The 18,856-nt window shown below is 34.8% G+C and overlaps 1 protein-coding gene across 7 annotated transcripts in view; it reads left to right on the top strand.

Moving 5' to 3' along the window:
• Positions 1 to 18,856, top strand: part of CEP350 (centrosomal protein 350) — a 136,941-nt gene that overhangs the window by 16,480 nt on the left and 101,605 nt on the right. For all 7 annotated transcript variants that reach the window (XR_003794335.1, XM_029227710.1, XM_029227707.1 and 4 more), the window contains 8 exons: positions 624 to 738; positions 1,575 to 1,734; positions 4,555 to 5,177; positions 9,436 to 9,549; positions 12,632 to 12,745; positions 15,268 to 15,414; positions 16,878 to 17,533; positions 18,307 to 18,428. Coding sequence is in view for 6 of the 7 variants with exons in the window: in XM_029227710.1 (XP_029083543.1) it covers positions 624 to 738; positions 1,575 to 1,734; positions 4,555 to 5,177; positions 9,436 to 9,549; positions 12,632 to 12,745; positions 15,268 to 15,414; positions 16,878 to 17,533; positions 18,307 to 18,428 (2,051 nt within the window). In the remaining variant the exon portion in view is untranslated. The remainder of the gene's footprint in view (positions 1 to 623; positions 739 to 1,574; positions 1,735 to 4,554; positions 5,178 to 9,435; positions 9,550 to 12,631; positions 12,746 to 15,267; positions 15,415 to 16,877; positions 17,534 to 18,306; positions 18,429 to 18,856) is intronic.

The raw sequence follows: 18,856 nt of genomic DNA, 5'->3' as shown, positions 1-18,856 counted from the left end.
GAGCCTGCAAGCCACAACTACTGAAACCCGTGAGCCTAGAGCCCGTGCTCTGCAACAAGAGAAGCCACTGCAGTGAGAAGCCCGCGCACCACAACGAAGAGTGGCCCCTGCTCGCTTCAACTAGAGAAAGCCCGCGCGCAGCAATGAAGAACCAACGCAGCCAAAAAAAAAAAAAAAAAAAAAGTTGTGGCTATTTGAATAGTCCTAAATTTTAGTTTAGCTGAATTGTTTTTTCCTCATTTTTGCATGTAAAATGCATAAAATATATAGAAATGCACAAATATGTAGCTTAATGATATTCAACATACAATGTCAGAAAATTTACTGCTTTTAAAAAACTCAATGATTAAAAAAATAGGTCAACAGGACAAATAGAAACTCCTTGATGTTCTACAGACTTTTTGATTTTCTTGTCCAGATTTGGGCAGCATTGAGCCAGTTGTTAGTAGAGCTTAAGTAGTAAATAATGGGAAAACTATTTTTTTTAATTAAAATAAAGCATTCCTAAGTTTTTTCTACTTTGGAGAAAGGTGTTGGACAATATAGTTTTAAATAATTAAATTGATGGTAGCTGGTTAATTTATAGGATTAACCTGTTTGTTTTGATGGTGTTTAAACTTTAGCTGAGACATATTGAAAACAAATTGGAAGTAGCCCCTACAAGTACAGCTGTGTTTGATTCTGTCATGGATACCAAGAAATCTTCTGCAAGTGCTACCAGAAAAATAAGTAGAAAAGGTATGTATGAGGTTAATTCCAAAGATATAAATACATTAAATATGAATTTTGATGTTTTATTTCAACTTAATTTCTTCTTATAGTCCCATGTATTTCCTTGTTCTTTTGTCAGAGACTATATACCTCATCAGCATTTAGGTTTTTTTTCTTTGGTACTGAGTAGTTATGAAGCAGCCTTGTATTCAGTGACTGTAGATGACATTTTCACCATCTTTTGATCAGGGACTTAGCACCACTGCATCACCTTTGATAGTGAGTTTTCATATGTTGTTAATGAGAATTTGATTTTGAGCCTTTAGGGTTATAATGTCTTTTTTTTTTTTTAAATTCACAGGTATATCACTTTGAAATTTAGTTGACTTAAGATTTATATTTTTTTGTTGGGGTTTAAAATCAAAATTCTGTCTTAGAGATATCATAAATAGACACAGTGTAAATATTTTCTTTGGTTACCTTTCATATATTTAATTCTGTGGTTGCATAATTAGTGGAATAAACCTGCAGGTTAGTACTTTCCACCGATACTGTGATTCTTTTTTATTAATCTGTGAGCCTTGGGTTTTATCTGATACTTCTTTTTTTTGAGTCAGAACTTTTGACAAAAAGGAATTTTTTATGTAGAATTTTATTTTACATTGTTTGCTCAGAATATAGTCTTTCTCTATAAGTTGAGTTACTGTAATAATTTAACCTGAATTTTTCCCATCTACTTATATAATATCCAACCAGGGATTTCAGAAATAATAGATACCTAAGTTATTTTCTTAAATACTAGCCGCATTCAGAGACAGTCGTATTTTATATCATATGTTCTCATAGATTTCCTTTTTCTTCAGATGGTAGATACCTGGATGATTCTTGGGTTAATGCTCCAACCTCCAAATCTTCTAAATCACGAAAAGAGAAATCTCGTAGTCCTCTCAGAGCTACCACCCTGGAGAGTAACGTAAAGAAAATTAATCGTGTGGAATTTCGTGAACCTTTGGTTTCTTACAGGTTAGTGTTTTTTTGTTTGTTTGTTTTGTTTTTTAAAAATTATCAAATAGAGTTAATCTGTAGTATTTATAGTAAGAGTATAGTTTATTTTCTCAGTTTTTCATAGCACTGTGGATCTAGTATTATTACCTTTTTCATTTTCCAAAAAGGTAAAGCAAAATCTTTTATATTATGAAATGCTGACTTTCTGTTCTTTTACAGATGGAATATTTGGGGAGAAGAAGTAGTAATATTTGCTCCAGACCACTGCCACTGTAATAAATATGTTTCCTACAAATGAATTATTCAGTTTCTTTTATCACCTTCTGTATGAAACATTGCCAGATCTGCTTCTACCCCAGTTCATTCTCCAGCTTATTTAACCCTTCCTCTGTGCTTCCTCTTCCTCTGAAAGAGCACTTTCATGTTGGCATTATATTTTGATTCCATATCTACCCATTACATTAGTTTATCTAAGACTGTAAATCTGTCTTATTCTCAAAGCATTATCTTAATGCCTGTTATTTACTAAGTATTCTAGATATTTTTTCCAACATTTTATTATGAAAATTTTCATATTCATAGAAAAGTTGAAAGAACTGTATAGTGAATATTTAATGAGTAGTGATTGAAAGACTGTGTGAAATTACTTCACTTTTTTTTTTTTTTTGGTGAGTTGTTCTTTTTAAGATTGAAGCATGGTAGATAACGTACCATTTTATGCTTTATTTTATTCTCTACGTGTGCTAATTTTAGACCTGTGAATTGTTGCAGTCTGGTCAAGATAGTGAAAATAATTGAATTTAGTCTTGATCTCTACAGAGAGAAGCTACAGAACTCAGTTCTCAGCCCCCATCTTGTTTAATAGTCAGCCATTCAGAACAGTGTCTAATGTTTTTTGGGTCATGGACCCCAGTGAGAATCTGATGAAAACTGTGGACTATCTCCTTAGAAAAATGCACACACTGTGCACTCACAGTAGATACAAAATTACCATATTATGCTGTAATAGAGTCATGACTCTAAGAATTCTTGTGGCATTTAGAGTTTTATGCCTATACGTGAAACATTTAGATCAGTACTTACAATGGAACCATTAATGTGAACCACACATATGTAATTTAAAGATTTTTAGTAGTCACATACACACACACAAAGATGTTTTACATTCTTTTTTGTTTTAAATCTTTAAATCTGGTATGCAATTTACATTATAGCACATCTCAGTTTGGACTAACCACATTCAAGTGCTCAGTTGCCACATGTGGTAAATGCTACTCTTTCAGACCTTGCAGGTTCAGATGGTTGTTTATCTGCTTTTATAACTTTGCTGGGTAGTTTTTATTTTTCTTTTCTTTTTAAAAATTTTTTATTTATTTATTTATTTTTTGGCTGTGTTGGATCTTCGTTGCTGTGCATGGGCTTTCTCTAGTTGCAGTGAGCATGGACTACTCTTCATTGAGGTGCTCAGGCTTCTCATTGCGGTGTCTTCTCTTGTTGCGGAGCACAGGCTCTAGGCACGCAGGTCTCAGTAGTTGCAGCATCCAGGCCCTAGAGGGTGTGGGCTTCAGTAGTTGCGAAGCATGGGCTCAGTAGTTGTGGTGCGCGGGCTCAGTAGTTGCAGTGTGCAGGCTCTAGGGCATGTGGGCTTCAGTAGTTGTGGCACTCAGGCTCAGTAGTTGTGGCTCACGGGCTCTAGAGTGTAGGCTCAGTAGCTGTGGCACATGGGCTTAGTTGCTCCGCGGCATGTGGGATCTTCCCAGACCATAGATCGAACCCGTGTCTCCTGCATTGGCAGACAGATTCTTAACCACTGCACCACCAGGGAAGTCCCTGTTGGGTAGTTTTTCATGTATTCTTCCTACTGCTGAGGCTTGTCTTCATTAACCTCCCTTTTAATTAACTGCTCTGTTCCTAAAATATAACTTATTAGAATGATATGTAAAATAAAAATAGTTCGTGAAGGAATACTTTTGCTAGTGTTTTTATGAGTAGAGAACATGGACTTTGTGATATGTACTTTGGCTGTGTCCAGTCTTCTTTGCTTATTTTGGTGTTTCTAGATATGCTTTACATAATTTGAAGCTGCCAGAAAAGTTGTCTGTGTTTCGGAGAGGTTAAACTTTACTAACCACATTCATTTGGAGGAAAATATTTACTGTACTTCCGCTTTATTTCAACTTCCAATCTATTTGCTAATATGGTACATTGTTTAGAAGTTATACATATGAAATGTCAGAATTTGAGAACTTTTTTTCCTAGTTCTTAAGATTTCATGGAGAAGTAAAATGTACATTATGGTAATAGTGTCCAGTGAATATGCAAAGTCAGATTGTAATCCTGTTTTCTGGGGTTCTTAAGGAAATCTCTCTATGCATCTTTTGCATATTTCTTATTTTATAATATGCAGATTATGATTTAGATTATTTGCCATAATCTAAACTTTGATACACAGGAGGCATTGAGCATTGAATTTTTTTTTTTTTTTTTTTTGCGGTATGCGGGCCTCTCACTGTTGTGGCCTCTCCTGTTGTGGAGCACAGGCTCCGGATGCGCAGGCTCAGCGGCCATGGCTCATGGGCCTAGCCGCTCCGCGGCATGTGGGATCTTCCCGGACTGGGGCACGAACCCATGTCCCCTGCATCGGCAGGCGGACTCTCAACCACTGCGCCACCAGGGAAGCCCTGAATTTTAATAGTAGTAATGGTTATTTTGGTTTTTTTTAACTTACTGGAACTTCTAGGATTTTGGGGTCTCTAATGTTAGCTTAGAGTTCTCTATTCAGTTTGTATGACTGGTTTTTGTACTCTTTATTCAAAGCTAATTATTTTTTAATAACAGGGAAGTCCATGGTACACCGTCCAGCATAAGTCCCAGCCATTTAGAGTCAAAGCATATATATTGTGTGGATGTTAATGAAGAGAAGCCTGAGAGTGGGAACCGGATGATATGCAGTCAGGAAGATCGGAATATACATTGCTGTGATTTTGAGAGCTCCCAATCATCTGTCGTCAATGATACAGTTGTTAGATTTTTAAATGATCGACCAACAATTGATGCATTGCAAAATTCTGAATGTTTGATTAAGATGGCAGCTCCTATGAGAAGTGATGAAGAAAAGCCTAATAGAGCAAAAGGAAATGAGAACACTTTGAAGGCTTCTGTCTGTAACATGGGCCGTGATGTTGATTCAAAAGTGTTACAGTTAACTGATTCTTCTCCGTCTTCTACTAGTACCTGTAATTCCCAAAGATTAGATATCCTAAAGCGGCGACAACATGATGTTAAATTGGAAAAACTCAAGGAGCGGATTAGGAAACAGTGGGAACACTCAGAAGAAACAAATGACCAGGGCCAGAATCTGGGTCATATTGAGCATCCAGTAATGGTTGTTAATGTTGATAGCTCAGTGACAGCAAAGGTCAGGAAAGTGGCAACAGCACCACCTGCTCCAACATATAAAGGTTGGTAATCAGTCTTCGTGTCTTTTTCTGTCTTCCTGCCTCCTTGTCTCCCTTTCTCCCTTGGATGTATTTGAGTAGAGAGGACCATCTTTAGAACAGGGTGTGATTCTCAAATCTAATGCCTTAAAAAATTAATTCAGGATGCATGCTAAAAATGCAGATTCTTGGATCCTACACTGGATCTAAATCAGAATTTCTGGAGATGGGGTCCAGAATTGGAATTTTTAACAAGTCCCTCGACGTTCTTATAGTTTGAGAACCACTATATGAACATTTAATAAGTTGAACAAAAGAGAAAATAAAAATTAGCACAACTTTCAGAGAACTGAAAGAATATTGCTCTTATTCTGCCATTGTATTTGGATTGTTATTAGGAATTCTTTCAAAAGTAATGTTTGAAAGATAATTCAGTCAGTGCCAGTTAATACTTGGTTATAGAATATTTTGCCACTGACATTTGGACCCTGTTGTTACGTTAACCTTCGAATTTTGACAGGGGTTTTCTCCATGTTTAAGAAAACAATATTTAAATCAGATTTCCACTGAGAAGATGCTTTTCAGAGAGAGTATCTGTTTTTGGCCCAACTCAAGTTTTTATATATGGTGGTTTTTAGGAGTTTGCATTTTTTTGTTCCTGAAACTATTTTCACGGGGTCACCCATATAAAATTTTTAATAAAGAGTTGATTCATTGATGAGGTTACTCAGTGTTAGACTTTTGTCTTAAAATTCCTGCCATTCTGGCCTTTCTTTTGTGGATATTTTTTCAAGTTCAGTTTTTAGTTTGGATAAATGTATTAAGATCAAAATATAGCCAAGATTTGTTTCTTCTGTTAATTTTAACAGAACAAATTTAACTATATAAAGTTTGAGCAATTACCAGTTTTTTGTGTTGTTTATTATGTTTTGCTAGTGCTATTCATTGTGAATTAGATAAAAGATAGATAATTAGCATTTTATTCTACATAATTTGTGATAAAATAGTGGGTAGTTCCCTTAGTAAAATTCTTTCTTATCCTTCTAGTAGTTTGTGTGCCATGTAGTAATAATTGTCCACACTGTTGACAGAGCACATAGCAAATGGTGGGGTCAGAATGTTCTTGTTGGTTCTGAGATAGTGATTATCCAAAACTTTGGCTATACTTATATCAGACCCATTAAATACAGATTGTACCTTTAAGGTTTGTTCATTCTAGAAGTCAAAGTTCTGAAATTCCAAAAGTTATTCCACTAAGGCAAAGTCAAGATGGTTGATTTGAATCTATATTTTATTTAATAATTTATAAAAATCTAAAAGTTAAAAAAGAGAAAACCTTAAATAACCAGAGTAAAAATCTTAAGTATAACTTCCTTTGAGTTGTGACTGGATTTCGTGTATTCCTTTTACTTACTAATTTTTAACATGTTAATTTTCATATTAAAATATATTATGAATACAACTTTTGGGAGGCTAACTAATGACATGTAGTATACATTTCAGAAATCGTAACAGAATATGGTTTCCAGTGTCCTGAGCAATGGATTTATTTTTTCCAACGGTGAAGAACTGGTTTTCTGCCAACTTTTTGTTGGTGTAAATTAAAACCCTCTTAATATACTGTATTCTAAAGTAACATTTTAATTTCACTTGTTCAAATACATAATAAATTCACTTGGTTCACAATTCGAAAGATGAAAAGGATGTACATTGAAAAGCTCTATCACTCTGGTGCTCCAACCACCTGGTCCCCTTTCTGGAGGTTACTTGTGTTAACAATTTGTGTATCATTCCAGAGATAATTTTCTCATTTACAAATGAGAGGGAGAGGGTGTGTGTGTGTGTTTTCTTTCTCTTTTTTTCTTTGTTTTGGCAGTACGCGGGCCTCTTACTATTGTGGCCTCTCTCATTGCGGAGCACAGGCTCCAGATGCGCAGGCTCAGTGGCCGTGGCTCACGGGCCTAGCCGCTCTGCGGCATGTGGGATCCTCCCGGACCGGGGCACAAACCCACTTCCCCTGTATCGGCAGGCAGACTCTCAACCACTGTGCCACCAGGGAAGCCCCTCTTTCTCTTTTTATACAGTTGTTAGCATATGAAACCCCTTCTAAACTTTGTTTTTACATTTTTGTGTGTGTATGTTTAAAGTTTGAAGGAGTGAACACAGTGGCGTTTATGTGATTCTTCCTTATACTTAGTGGTTTGCATATCTTTTTGGTCATCTGTATTTTGGTCATCTGTATTTTATTTAGAGCTTAGTACAGTGTCTTGGACACAAGTAAATGCACAGTATAATTTTTATTCTATTCAGTAAATTCAACTAGTAAGAAAAAATGTGCACAAAGAGAATGGAAATAAAAACTGGGAAACAGAAAGAGAAACTGATGTAGATATTGAAAGCTTCTTAAAGTTAACTTGTTAGTAAAGATCAAATATAAAGAAAGGCTCCCATAGAAATAAATGTTTCCTAAAGAGGAGAGAAGAAAAAATGATAGGGTTGAATATAGAGAGATGGAATGAGGGTGAGAAATGTTGCGAGGGAGGTAGCTTTACAAGGAATTGCCACACTTTCTTGTTATAAACTGTGGTTTGCAATAGACTGAACACTATGTTTATAAACATTTTCCTTATATAGCTATAGGCATAATTGTGTGTGCCCCATGCTACAAATGTCAGGTAAAATAAAGCTTATGCTGTTGTTCCTAAGAGCTGAATAGATTATTTTTTATTAGACATGTAATTAATTTACCAGTACATTTTATCTAATACTTCTAAAGTACTTTTACCAATTTTTGACTCCATTCTTTATATTGATTTAATTTTACAAAATATTTAATGGCGATTCTTTGGTAAGTGGAGCCCATTTGAAAATATAAATCTTTTTACTACTCTGGTTAATCATCCATATTCGATACTTTATTTTTTTATTTTTTTGCAAAATAACATTCTAAGTTCTGTATATTTCTTAAAAGAGTAGTGATAAATTTGAAGTAGGAAATTAGAATGATTTCTAGGAAATAGCACATGTGTAATGTTTGTTGAGAAATTGAACAGGTATGTTTTAAAGAACTGTTTTCCACACTTTGGCTGCATTTTGCCTGTGTAGACAGCAGCTTGTCCATTTGTTCAGCCATAGGCAAAATCAGACAGATGATAGCAATTAATGCCTGTATTCAAAGAAAAGGAGAATGAGTAGCATTATCTCTCTTTTAGTCTTGAGTAGGGTAGTTTGTAGCTCTGATATCCATAATTTATGATTGCCATTTTTTTGTCATTTAATTTAGTGCATCTCCATTTCTAGTCTTTTTGAACAAATGTATATTGCTTTGTCTCACTGAAGCTTACTTCTTCCAAACAGTATTTGTTAACATATTATGTGGTAGCTAATGATGCATTCTTCTTTTGAAAGCTTATAAACCTTCTCAACATCATTAGTTATTAGGGATACATAAATCAAAACCATGGTGAGATACCATTTCACACCTACTAGGGTGGCTATAATAAAAAAGACAGACAATAACAAGTGTTGGTGAGGATATGGAGAAATTGGAACCCTCATACATTGCTAGTGAGAATGTAAAATGGTGCAGCTGCTTTAGAAAGCAGTTTGGCAGTTCCTCAAAAAGTTCAACATAGTTACTATATGACCCAGAAATTCCACTCCTAGGTATAATACCCAAGGGAATTGAAAATATATACATACACACACACACACACACACACACACACACACGTGCATTAATGTTCATAGCAACATTATTCATAATAGCTGAAAAGTAGAAACAACCCAAATTTTCATCAGCTGATGAATGGATAAGCAAATGTTGGTATATCTGTACAATGGAATATCATTCAACAATAAAATAAATAAAGCTTCTATATGTGTTATAAGGTGGATGAGCTTTGAGAACAAAATGCTAAGTGAAAGAAGCCAGACACAAAAGACCACATATTGTGTGATTCTATTTTTATGAAATGTCCAGAACAAGCAAGTCCATAAAGATAGAAAATAGATTAGTAGCTGCCAGGGAATAGAGGGAATGGTGTGGGGAGTGACTGCTAATGGGCACAGGGTTACTTTGCAGGGTGATGAAATGCTCTGGAATTAGATAGTGGTGATAGTTGTATAACTTTCTGAATATCCTAAAAACCAGGGAGTTGTACACTTTAAAAGAGTGAATTTTATAGTTTATTAATTTTATCTCACTTATAAAAGAATATAGCAAACAAAACTTTTAATGCAACTTTAATAAGAATGTTCTGTATTGTTGGTTACATATTAGGCTTCAATCCTTCAGAGACCAAGATTCGAACACCTGATGGGAAAGTATGGCAGGAGGCTGAGTTTCAAAACATGAGTAGAGAACTGTATCGTGACTTAGCACTTCACTTTGCAGGTACGTGTAGAGTGTTCCTAGGTTTTGAGTGTTTTATCATGCATACTGTCTAACGTGCAATACTTAAACATAAAATTGTTACCAAACTAAAGATATTTCCCTTTTCTAACTGCATGGTATACTAAAGTAGTGATGGTTGTAAGGCTCTTTTAGCCTCTGGGCTCTGCTCCAGGGTTAAAATTAGCATACATAGCTGATGAGGCAGAAACTAGGCTATTTTTAAACTAAGGGTCTTTCTGAGCTGGGCAAGAAAACATAGTAGAGTCTAGTTGAAGTTCACTTCTACTAGACCTCTGAGGTCTTTGAAATGGTCAGTAATTTGGCAGGCAGCAGATAAGATAACTAACATGAAGGCAAAATGCAGGAAGAAAAATGAATATTATAGGAAGGGAATAATGTTAGAGGATTGGAAGGAGGAACTTATGGAAGATTGGAAGAGGGAAATAGGAAGGTCATACTCATAATGTTACTACTATTGAATACCTTGTATGGTTCTGGGCAAGATGCTACTGGGTACTTAGTCTTCTGAATGTTTTACGGTTGAGGAAATGTAGGCCCAAAGAGTAATTTTCCCGAGGTTGCATAAAGTTAAGAATTGAAGCCAAGGTTCAAAACCAAGTCTGTCTGACTCTAAAGCCTGAGAATTTTCTAGTAAGCCCCAGTGGAGATTTTGCTAATAAATACTGTGGCATTAACTGTCCAGTCCAATTTTCCTACTGTTACTGTTGGAACACTATTTTCAGAACTTTTTTCCCATGTGGAGAGGAAATATAATAGTTAAGAGCAAAGATTTTGGAATCAGTTTACAGGGGTTCAAATTCTGGCTCTGCCACATATTAGCTATTTATACTATCTATGTTACATAACCTCTTTTCCTTGGTTTTCTCATCTGTAAAATAGGAATAATAACTATATAATTCATAGAACAGTATCATTATAGACTAGTGGAATGATGTATATCAAAAAACTCTTAAAGAGGTCTGTGGATTATAATCTGCCTTCTCTTTTGATATGGTGGGTGAACTCTGCCTGGTCTCCTATCTTAAACAAACAAACCCATCTACTTGTGTTTTATATTCCATTTCCTCTTGTGTATTGAAGGACATTACTTCAGCCTTGTTTTCTTTCTTTTGTACCATCAAGTTTTCCCTCTCTACGAGGTCATGCCCATCAACATACTGTTTGATAACATGCTGTTATCTCAACCATCATAAAAGAACCCCTCTTTTGGCCCTACTCGTTTTAGCAACTACCTTGTTTCTCTTCTTTTACTTACAGCAAAACTTCAGAAAGTTGCCTTATCTTCATTGTCTCCAATTTTTCTCCTCTGTTTTACTCTTGAAACCTTTCTGTTAGGTTTTTGCTCCTACATGTCTGTGGACTGCTGTTATCGAGGTCATCAATGACTTCCACATTGCTAAATCCAATGTTTAATTCACATTTGTCATCCTACTTGATCTCTCAGCATCATTGCTGATCACTTCTTCCTTGAAATTCTTCACTTGGCATCTGTCTAGGATACCATAAGTGTTTAGTTTTCCTCCTAAGTCTAGCTGCTCCTTTTCAGTTGTTTTTTTCCTAATCGACTCTGTGATCTCTGAACATCAGCATGTCCTGGTCTCAGTGCTTGGATCTATGCTTCTCTTTTCTTTTTTTTTTCTCTTCTTTACTCCTCCACCCCTTTCTTTTTCCTTTTTTGTTTTTTAAATTTTTTGTTTATCTATATACAAACTCGGCAAGCTCATCTAGTCTCAGGACTTTAAATATGCTCTGTTGCTGATGATTCCCAAATTTATGTCTCTGGCCAGACTTCTCTGAACTCAGATTGATATCCAGCTGCTAACTCTGCACCTTCCCCTGGATGCATAATAGATTTCTTAAGCTTAATATATCCAAAAATGGAGCTAGCTAACTAACTAAATGGGGTCATGGTACACCCCTTAAACTTATTCCTGTGGTAGTCTCTCCATTTTAGTTAATCTTATCTTTCTAATTGTTCAGGTCCCAAATCTTGAGTCATCCTTGATCACTCTATTTCTCTCACACCTTATATCTAACATTGTCTGAAATATAACCACTTTCCCCTACCACCTAGGTCTAAGCCCTCTACCATCAGTCTCTTGGTTGGATTACTGCAGTAGCTTTCTAACTGGTTACCCTGCTTCTGCCCTTCTTCTAATGGGTCTGTTTTCATCGCAGCTGTGAGAGTAACCTTGTTAAAATTTAATTTAGGTCATATCACTCCTTTGCTCAAAAATTTCTTATCTTATTTTTGAGTAAAACCTGAAGTTCTTACAATGAGCTATAAAGCCCTACATGATCTTGCCCTCGGTTATGTCTCTTGACCCTAGTTCTTACTGCTCTTCTCTTTGTTCACTTCATTCACACTGGCTTCCTTGCTGTTTCTTAGACACTAAGTATGCTCCTGCCTCAGGGCCTTTGACTCACATTTACTTCTTCTTTGCCCAGAATGCAGAGCTCTATATGTATTTTAAAGTACATTTATCCAGATCTGTGATTGAGATTAATTTTCAAATTTATATGTTCAGTTTATTTCCCCAGATTGGAATTTAAAAATTAGTGAGTAATTTATGTGTGTGTGTGAAAAACCTTGACATATTTCACTAGCATAATCATAAAAGGGCCTAATTTAGGAATATTGAGTATTTTATAAAGTTTTACTCTAGAAGGTCTTGAATGTCTCAGTTAAGTAGGAGTTTTTAAATGAAAAGGAGTCTGTGAAAGTGCTCACCTCTGAGATTCTGTAAATGCTATGATCTAGCTTGGAAAGCATTACTGTTGCAGCATCTTCTAGTTTGTGAAAGCGAGGTGAATTTCTCAAGGGTTTCCTGAAAAAAATAACAAAGAATTGGAACCTAACAGTGGAGTAATGGTGATCTCTAGACTTTGCTGTAAGAGGACTTGGCATTGTAGCCTTTGGGTCAAAGAAATAGCATCAGTGAAGGTTTCTCTCTCTCTGCCTGAATCATATACTTTATACAGATTTTTCATACTGGTGGGGAGGATGAGTGGATAGGTAGCAATCGTTATAATATTTGCTATATATGTTTCTGCTTTTCAGGTGATAGCTCTATGAAAGAAAAACCTGCTGAGAAAAGTAAAGAGAAGAAAGTGGTCAAGCCAGTACGAAAAGTCCAAAAGGTAGCACAGTTATCAAGTCCAGAATGCAAAACAGGTTGGTTTTCTCAATATCAGGCCCATCCTAAAGTTACATATTAGTGAAATGGCATCTACACGGAAATAAATGTTCTCATTATTCGACACATGGAAAAATTCAGTACATTTTATGTATCATTATTTTGTATATGTGTGTTTGATTGAGGTATAATTGACATAGAGTAAGTTATACATATTTAGAATGTATAGTTTGATAAATCTTCATGTATGTGTATACTCATCAAACCATATATTCACCATGATACTGAACACTGCTCCCCTCCAATTTTTTTCTATCATTATTTTTAATAGAAATTAACCAGATTAAAGGTAATGATTTTTATGTAGTGAACTTTTATATACAAAGGGATGGCTTATGACTGTAGCTAAGTTCCTTCACTCATTCTCATAAGAGAATAAATGTTGCACAAGAAAAATCTGGCAGTCCATGCTAGTAGTGATAAGGCTGGACTCTGAATAAATCAAAAAGGGGGAAAAAGAGAATTCCCTAGTTCCACAGTGATTAACATTTCAGGCTTGATCCAGATTGCCTGGAATTTATAACCTGGCTCTATAACAAATAGTTAACAGTGATTACCTTTGAAGGGGATGGTATTACAGGGAATTTCACATTCTATTTTACAGATATATAACAAAACTACACACTACTTTTTAATGCATAAAACAATGACATTCAAAAAGCAAATATCATCAACACTTTAAATTGCCCTCATTATAAAACTTCATAAAAATATATTTCAATAAATACAGCTGTTTACCAAGAGAAAAAAGTTTCATTTATTAGCTTCAGATTGTAAAAAAATTAACAGACCATTATTTCAAAACAGATGGTAACATAAAAAACAAAAAATGACGTGAAAGACCATTTACAAAATAGAAACCATTAAAAAAAACTGAAATAAATATGTAAAAGTGTTTAAATGCAAAGCAATATAAGAAATGTAATGGAAATGAAAATAATGAAGTAGCACTTTAAACCTAATTAAATTAGAAGAAAATACTTTTATATTCATAGCCAAAGCTGGTAAAAGTACAATAAAAATCACTCTTATAAAAATCATACTTATGGCTTGTTGAAATATCAATGGATATAGTTTCTCTAAAAAAAAGAAAAAATAGTATTAATGTCAAAATGCTCATTTTCCTTGATCAAATAATCCAAGTAATAGAAATGTATCCAACAGAAAGAAAAAAAATAAATGAAAATGTTCACTGTATAATTTTTTATAATATCAGAAGTAACCTAAATATTGAATGGTAGATAGTTAAACTATGTTTCTGTTAGAAGGAGTATTGTGTGGCCACTTCAAGTTATAATTTCTATAAGAAATAACAAATATTCTTGTCATAAGATGCTAAGAGAAAAAGGTAAAATTTTATGGATACAATGGCTACAATCACCTACTACTGATCTTTAAATTACTGTAAGGAAATACACAAAATAATACTAGTACTTTGTTTAAGTAAGGGCAGTGGTTTTTAATCTTCTATTTTCCAAGCTTTCTGTGATACTATTTTATTGATTTATAATTTAAAAAAATGCCATTTAGAGTTTCATTTGAAAGTTTAAATGGAAGTATACATTTAATGAAAACATCTATTATTAAAAAACATGAATTACAAAGGTGTGCTATTTACTTTAGAAATGTTTTTGTACCTTGTTATTAACCTTAATCGGTCTATCTAAAACATTTAAAAGGTTTTAAGTCTATTGCTCAGTCTTTTTATACAGAAACTTTATGTGAAAGGACTTTCCCTCATAGCACTTAAGAAAACACAAAACCACCCCCTCACGCCCCCGTGCATTTCTGTGGAGGCTAGGATGCCTGACAAAGTGTAGCCTTTTATCTTGTTTCAGGATGCATATTTATTACAAGTGCTCTGGTTAAATATTGAAAAGTTACATGCTGTAGTTTAGCATTTTGCCTTTGTAATTTACAGAAGGTATTGCAGAAAATAAACTTTCGTTTCATTTTGCAAAAAAATACCTTTATGTTCTTAAGCAAAATGAGAGAGCAGGCTCCTCTTCAATTTCAGCTTAATTTTCTGAATCAAGAGCAAGCAACCACAAATATACTGGGTAGCTATTTATAAATGTTGGCTTCCAAATATGCTGGGTGGTTATTTCTGAATTCTGGCTTTCTGGAATAGTCTCATGTAGTCATTGGCAGAAAAAGAGGACTTTCACTATAGATAAACTCTTAATACAGCTTTAATACAGTTTAATGACTTTCTGTCTTGGTCACTGGCTCAGTACACACATGGAAATTAGCCCACCACAGAACTGGATAAATACAATCCAAGATCAGTATTTGTAAGTTATAAATGGTCCCAGTGCTTCATTTCAAACTATGCCCCTGACAACTAATATCACATGAAAAATACTTCATTATATTTTTTTAATGTAAGAATTAGTGTAGTTTACATTCACATAATTCATGTTCTGAGAGCTAAAATTTAAGTTGCAAATTCAATCCAGTATATATATATTTCTTTTTTTTTTTTTTTTTTTTTTTTTAGGTAGCAGTCATCTGATAAGTACATCTTCTTGGCGAGATGGACAAAAATTAGTAAAGAAAATTCTGGGACCTGCACCTAGAATAGAGCAAAAAGAGCGAAGAATAGCATCAAGTGACAGAAGTGGAAGAGAAAGAACTACTAAATCTGGTGAGTAATTAAATTAGTAAATTAAATTACTCAACCATTAAAATTGTTGAGCAGAGCAATTAAAAGTTGCTTGTGTAAGTACTTTGAGAGGTGAAAATACTCTTTTAAGAATGCTCTTAAGACTTTGCATTATAATTGTGAATGTAGCTCAAAAAAGAAGAAATTGGGCTTGTCTGTGGATAATTTCCATATATAGATGTTATGATGATCTTTATTAAGAATTCTGTTTGTGTTATATTAATTACATTTAGCTGTCATTATGAATAAATAGCAAAGCATCATGTAATCAAATCTTATTAGACCTTTAGAGAATCAAGTCCAATCTGTCTTATCTCCACAGACATAAACACAGGTAGACATTCACAAGGTTGGATTTTTTTTGTTGTTTGACAGATTAGGAAACAGGCCCTGAGAGAGAAGTGAGTTTTCTCAAGGGTATACAGTCAGTGAGTGACAAAATCTGATCTAGATCCACAGGTCTTTAGTTTGACCCTCAAGTCCATTGCTGTTTTCTTTTTGAAACATCTTGAGTGCCATTTGAAATAACTAGTTACTTTTTCACTAATGAACACTAATTTTGGGAAATGAAATATAAATACCTACAAGCCTGCTTTCCTTTTCAATGGCAAAAATTTGCCTGAATTTGAGCTTCTGGAATGGATTCAGTAAGAGATGCAATTTGGTATATAGAAGTCAATATATATTTTGTGTTTGTTCCTCTTCGCTTTCATCTAGCTTATAAATAAACTCCCACCGTCCTTAGCCTAAATTTAAGCCACATCAACACACATTCAGATGATAAAATGATTGTTTTTCTATATATTTAATTTTTTCTGTTATTCATTGGAGAGTTGTGGCAGCCTGTAACATTGTCAGGTTTTTTTTTGTTTTTTTGCGGTATGCGGGCCTCTCACTGTTGTGGCCTCTCCCATTGAGGAGCACAGGCTCTGGACGCGCAGGCTCAGCGGCCATGGCTCACGGGCCCAGCCGCTCCGTGGCATGTGGGATCTTCCCAGACTGGGGCATGAACCCGCGTCCTCTGCATCGGCAGGCGGACTCTCAACCACTGCGCCACCAGGGAAGCCCACATTGTCAGTTTCTTAACAACTATTTGAGGGTTTGGTGAGGGAGAGAAATAGTAACATTAAATATGCATATGGGAGAGAAATAGTAATTCTCTATTCATATTAATAAATATTCATATCAACAGCAAGGTATGTCCTTATTTCAGAAATATTAAAAGATGCACTTTTTAAAAATGCCAAGGAAGTATAGTTTCTAAGAGTATTGAAATTCTTCTCTTACTGTTTTTCTTTCCTTCTAAAATATTCCTTAGGAGACTTTATAGGATATTTGAATTTGAGTTTAAGATAAAGCGAAATTCCTAATTTTCTCCTTAGTGTGATAAATCTTAGGAATGAATACAGAATTTTAATACATCAGTAACAGTTCATACTTTGTAGGGGGTCATATTGGAAGAGCAGAATCGGACCCCAGATTGGATGTTTCACATAGACATCTTCCACGAAACTCAGAACGTTCAAGAAGTAGAGCTCGGTCAGAAAATAATGTAAAGAAATTAGCTCCATTGCTTCCAGATAATAAACAGGAGGAAAATGCTGCCTTAAATAAGGACTTTTTACCTGTTGAAATTCGTGGAATTCTTGATGACCTACAGCTGGATTCAGCAGCTCAGGCTGCAAGGCAAGAGACGGGAGAGTTACAGAATCAGAAGCCATCACCATCAATACAAGCTCCTAGGAGTCATAGTCCAATAAAAAGAAAACCTGACAAAATAACAGCTAATGAAGATCCCCCTGTTATTTCCAAAAAGCGTCACTATGATACAGATGAGGTACGACAGTACATTGTTAGACAGCAGGAGGAAAGGAAGAGGAAGCAAAATGAGGAGAAGAAGGCTCAAAAGGAGGCCACGGAACAGAAGAACAAACGATTACAGGAGCTCTACCGGAAACAAAAAGAAGCCTTTACTAAAGTGAAAAATGTGCCTCCTTCTGAGCCATCAGCAAATAGGCGACTGCAGGAAACTTACTCCAAATTGCTTCTAGAAAAGTCATTGCTTGAAGAGCCAACTCATCAACATATGCAGGAAACACAGGTAATAGTAGTGACAGAAATACAAAGGGAAGTAATTCATGGTTAGGAAAAACTTACTTGCTATACTTTTAAAAAATTACTCACCATTCCTAATATTCAGACATATGCTCAGACAGTATTTATAATAATGATGGCCTTTCATGAAGTTTATTCTAGATAAATACGATTGAAAATAAGTGCTCAGTTAGTTTCCTAGAGTGATTGTTACTGGTCTGTCTCATCACTGCTGTTAGTTATATCCTTGCCTAGTTTTTACTGTATTACTGAGCAAAGCTAGACTGTATTAATAATGAAAAGCCTAGTTTTGTTATCTGTGTTGAAATTAGAGAATATCCTACTTTAGTGTGCTAATTTTATGACTATTGCTGTTGTTTTTAAGGGTAAGAGAAACATTTGAGTCTGTACCATATACCACATACTGTTTTAAATGTTTTACAGGCTTAAGTTTCAGTAAATTCTCACAGCCCTGAGAAGGGTAGGTACTACTAGTATTTCCACTTATTAGGTAAAAAAAACTGAGGTTTAGAAAGAGTATTATTTCCTCTGAATTATGCAGTGTTAGGTGCCTTTGTTGGATTTCAGGTGTAATTTTGCTGTTAACTGTAATGGCTGCTTTTAAGACAAACTAAATTTGAATTGGTTTTATTTGAGAGAAAAAAGCTCCTGCATTTTGTGATCTTTGTAAAGTTGAAGCAACTTAATATTTATTTTATGTGCTCCTTGAATATATCTTTATGATGGGAGTCAGATAACTTTGATGTCCTTTTTTCTTAGACCAGACCAGGGTATCAGCCATCTGGAGAGTCTGACAAAGAGAACAAAGTGCAGGAACGTCCCCCAAGTGCATCTTCCAGTAGTGACATGTCTCTGTCAGAACCTCCACAGCCTCTTGCAAGGTAAAAAGGGGAGAATGAAAGATGATTAAGGTTCTTTCTTTCCACGATATTAGTATAGTGGTCTATGCTCAGTGAATTTTATTGATTGACCTTCTTGTGAAGAAGAGGTTTATTTAGAAATTGGTTAATATCTTCTGATGGATATTTAAGCATGGTATACATCTGTACTTACTGCATGCTCTATTCTATTGTTCAACTCTTGCCTGTTCTTTAATATCTGGTGTAAATATCAGTTCTCCTGGGGATCACCTGCAGTTGGAAGCACTCTTGCCTTCTCTGATGTAAACACAGATAAATGTTTGTCAGATAAATGAATTACAGTGAAATTAATAGTTTTAAGTATTTGTGTTGAATATTTTTCAAAAGGCATTTCTGTATCCATAACTATTCAAAATTTCTTCATATGACTCTTATATCAACATATCTTA

Source organism: Monodon monoceros, unplaced genomic scaffold (genome assembly GCF_005190385.1).
Source record: "Monodon monoceros isolate NGI ecotype Baffin Bay Population unplaced genomic scaffold, NGI_Narwhal_1 Super_Scaffold_18, whole genome shotgun sequence".
NCBI lineage: Eukaryota > Metazoa > Chordata > Mammalia > Artiodactyla > Monodontidae > Monodon > Monodon monoceros.
The sequence above is the reverse complement of the archived record's forward strand: the minus strand, read 5'-3'. Positions and strand labels throughout refer to the sequence as shown.